Consider the following 3,607-nt stretch of genomic DNA (forward strand, 5'->3'; position numbering starts at 1 on the left):
CTTTCCAAACAATTTATATTCATGTTTATGTATGAATATTTCCATTTTACCATTTGATAGTAGGCACAAATAATATCTTAATATAATTCATATTGTCTTTGATAAAGAGTGACATTGAAAATATTTCTTATGATCATTCAGACCCCAGATTTCATTTAAGTTTTAGGTGTCTCATTATCAAGTGTTTACCTGCAGGCTTCTCTTCAGAGTGTGGTGTTGCTTGGTATCTCTACCAAGGCTTACAGACTATGCTTCAACCCCCCTGTTAATCAGTTCCTTATTGGAATTGTTTAAAGCTCTTGTGAGACAGCTCTCTCCATTTTTATTTCTATGGCATAATGTTGGTGAATGTGACTGTTATTTAGAATGTGGAGACCTTTTCATTGCATCTGTGTATATGTGTTAAATACACCCATTTATCAAAATGTAACTCAGAACTACCAGTTTTTGAGTGCCATTTCCATGCCAGAAAGGTGTCAGTCTTTGATACATGAACAAATTCCCTGGAAATAGAAATCTGTTTGGCCTCTGGCTCATAGAGTTTATTCTCTGCCTCCTGCCCATTTTTTTTCTGAGCACTCAGATGCAGGCAGGTGTACTGTGCCTGCCCAGTCTCTATTATCATTGCTGTGGAAACTGGAATATGTCAGTGCCTGGGTCTTTCCCACACACTGCTGTTCGGCCACACCTGCTCTGGTTTTCTTTGTGCATGTTGTGGTGGTGATTGAGGATCCTGTGCTGTCCAGTGGTTCAGTCATGTGATCTCTTATTACAGTGTTCCTGTATTCCTCACCAGCCTAACAAATGAATGGACATTTACCCAATAAAGTCTCCTTGCTCATACTGACTGCCTTACAATGCATAATCCACCTTTACCCAGGAAATAAGTATCTAAGCAACTTGCTGAAACGATCCTCATGATAATTAAGTTTGTCTCGGTTCTGTTAACTGCTTGTATACTAGTTTTAGCCAGGAGAGAACACCAATTCTTTTGCTCCTGTTGCCTTATCAGATTCTACTTTACTCCTTAGTTCATTGCAGTGACTCTTACCTCTTAATCAAATGAAAATTCACTCTGCCATCAAGTCCCTGACATTCTTGTAGCCTCCATAAAGTTTGTCCATCATATCTCACTTTTCTTCACACCTGCAGGGGTTTCCAGGTATAAGGGCTTATTGGACTGTGAAACTGTTTCTGAGAAGGCCACTGCATAAAGTAGTATATTGCATTGTGTACAGGACTTCTGTTTCCTGCTCTCGACAAGGGCTGGTGGCCTGGGAATCAATTTGGCTTCAGCGGACACAGTCGTCATCTTTGATTCTGACTGGAACCCCCAGAACGACTTGCAGGCACAAGCCCGAGCCCACAGAATTGGTCAGAAGAAGCAGGTCAGTGAAGAGGGGCCTCTAGATATGGCTTGGAGGGGAGGGGGCAGGGGAGGTTATTCAGCCCTTTCAGGATGTTTGTAAAATGATTTTTTTTTTTTTCCCCTGTTTTGTCTTCATTTCCCCAAGGGTAGATGTCTGTTTGTTAATTAGTACAGAGAAGCTGTCTTTGGGGCTGAGATGAGCTTATAGATATGAAACTATTCTCTTTTGCTGTTTGAAAAGTATACCACCAGTAACTTTCTGGCTTACTCAAAGATATATGATGAATAGACTTAGAATTGAAATTTTCCATCTATTTTATTATGGAAAAGTTGTTAAAATATTCTAACATTGTTCAAGATGGTCTACGTTTATTACACACAACCAGTATTAGCTCTGTGGTATGTTGGAAACGTACACACTTGTTTCCTTCGTAGATGAATTTCAAAGTCTGCTCTAGTACTGGGTACCTCTTTAAGTTTCATATGTGGCCAAAGATTCAGTTTCAGCGAGACAGATCATTCTTTAGCAGCATTTTTATTGTTAGAACAAGGTTATAATAATTCCTTAGAGGCTATTTTATTTAAGAATGTAACGTGCTGCAAATAGTAAAAATATTGCATGTACAATACTTAAGTTGTCTGCTTGGATGGATGGCTTACAAGTGGTATGCCATAGCAGAGAACAAATATTTTTTTATTTTCCCCCTTGGTTTTAGGCAGAGGTAACTTTTTTGTATGTGTGATCAGGCATAAGCATAACATTTCCTTTTCCTACAGGTAAATATTTACCGCTTGGTTACAAAGGGGACCGTGGAGGAAGAGATCATAGAACGGGCCAAAAAGAAGATGGTATTGGACCATCTGGTGATTCAGCGCATGGATACCACTGGCCGGACAGTTCTGGAAAACAACTCTGGAAGGTCCAAGTAAGTGCCAGAAAGATGGGAGAGGTAGCAGAGTCAATTTTTTATCAACATTTGGTATAATTCATTTTTCTACTAGGATGCTTTACAACAGATATTAATCCATTAATTACCTGGAAAAGGCCAAGCCAAAACTGCAAGAAGATGGCATTTTCATTTTATTTTGCTCTCCCTGTTTCTCCTTCTTCTTCAGGTTCTTTTTTTTTTTTTTTTTTCCATATCAGCTCTTTTCTTATGTGCCGTCTCTCTTTCTTTCCTGCCCTCCTCTCTTGCCTTTTGCTTTTGGCTCTGCCTGTGACATATGACACAGCAGCAGCAGTGGCAGCTGTGTGCTCCCCATTAGGCTTTCATCCTGGCACAATGTTGCCTTGGACTTTTCAGCAGTGAGAATGCACCAGATTGAATTGGTATCTATTTCTTACTGTTGGTAAAAATGTTTTTGTGGAGATTATCTTTCCTATTGAAAACAGAAGGCTATAAAAGGAAAGTAGTTAAGTTTTAGTTGGCTTTATTTGGAAACACAACTATTTCTCTTAGAGAGTTTACATTTTGACCAAATTGTTGAGTATCTTCTGAGGCAGTCCTACAACTTGTGTTACAGGTGAGATCGAATGAGCCCTTCCTAATTAGATGATGATAATTTTCCATTAAAGAAGAAACTAGGCAGAAAAAGCTTGTTCTTTTATTTTGGACTAGAGATGAGGAGTTTGAAAATTCATGGTGAATGGTAGCTTTCTGAGTGAAAGGACAAAGAGAGAACTCCCTTCTCTCATGTTGCTAATTATCTTTCTTGCTTAACCATGTAACAGATGAATCGACAGGAAAATAATTGATTTCTTAGTCTTTTGTTAGGTTAGGTTTACCACTGCAGACTCATCCTGTGGATTAAAAAACATGAAATATTTGTGAGATCACTTTTCTTGTGGCAGAATTTATATCTTCACCAGTAATTTGCCCTCTTTATGAAGAATAGATATTTAGAACTCCATAGAGGTTATCTGACATTCCTAAAAGATTACAACTACATTTTATTTCTGCAGTTCAAATCCTTTTAATAAAGAAGAGCTGACAGCGATTTTGAAATTTGGAGCGGAGGATCTCTTCAAAGAACTCGAAGGGGAGGAATCAGAGCCCCAGGTAGTCAACAATAAGGGAAAAAAGTTTCTTGATAAGTGTCATCTGTGAGAGTCTGAATTTTTCTGGAAGCGATTCTGAGTCCGAGGCTTTTATAAGGAAATGGTAGTTACTTGCAGAACATAGTTTCTCTTTTTTTCTTACAGGGCTAAAAGCTCTTACTAAATTGACTAGGAAAGAG

The 3,607-nt window shown here is 38.6% G+C and overlaps 1 protein-coding gene across 1 annotated transcript in view; it reads left to right on the top strand.

Annotated features, from left to right (window-relative positions):
- CHD2 (chromodomain helicase DNA binding protein 2) overlaps positions 1–3,607 on the top strand; it is a 123,389-nt gene that overhangs the window by 72,008 nt on the left and 47,774 nt on the right. Inside the window, exons 21-23 of the mRNA XM_007447938.1 lie at positions 1,239–1,388; positions 2,147–2,295; positions 3,333–3,429. Of these exons, the coding sequence (XP_007448000.1) occupies positions 1,239–1,388; positions 2,147–2,295; positions 3,333–3,429 (396 nt within the window). The remainder of the gene's footprint in view (positions 1–1,238; positions 1,389–2,146; positions 2,296–3,332; positions 3,430–3,607) is intronic.

Source organism: Lipotes vexillifer, unplaced genomic scaffold, assembly GCF_000442215.2.
Source record: "Lipotes vexillifer unplaced genomic scaffold, Lipotes_vexillifer_v1.1 scaffold1503, whole genome shotgun sequence".
NCBI lineage: Eukaryota > Metazoa > Chordata > Mammalia > Artiodactyla > Lipotidae > Lipotes > Lipotes vexillifer.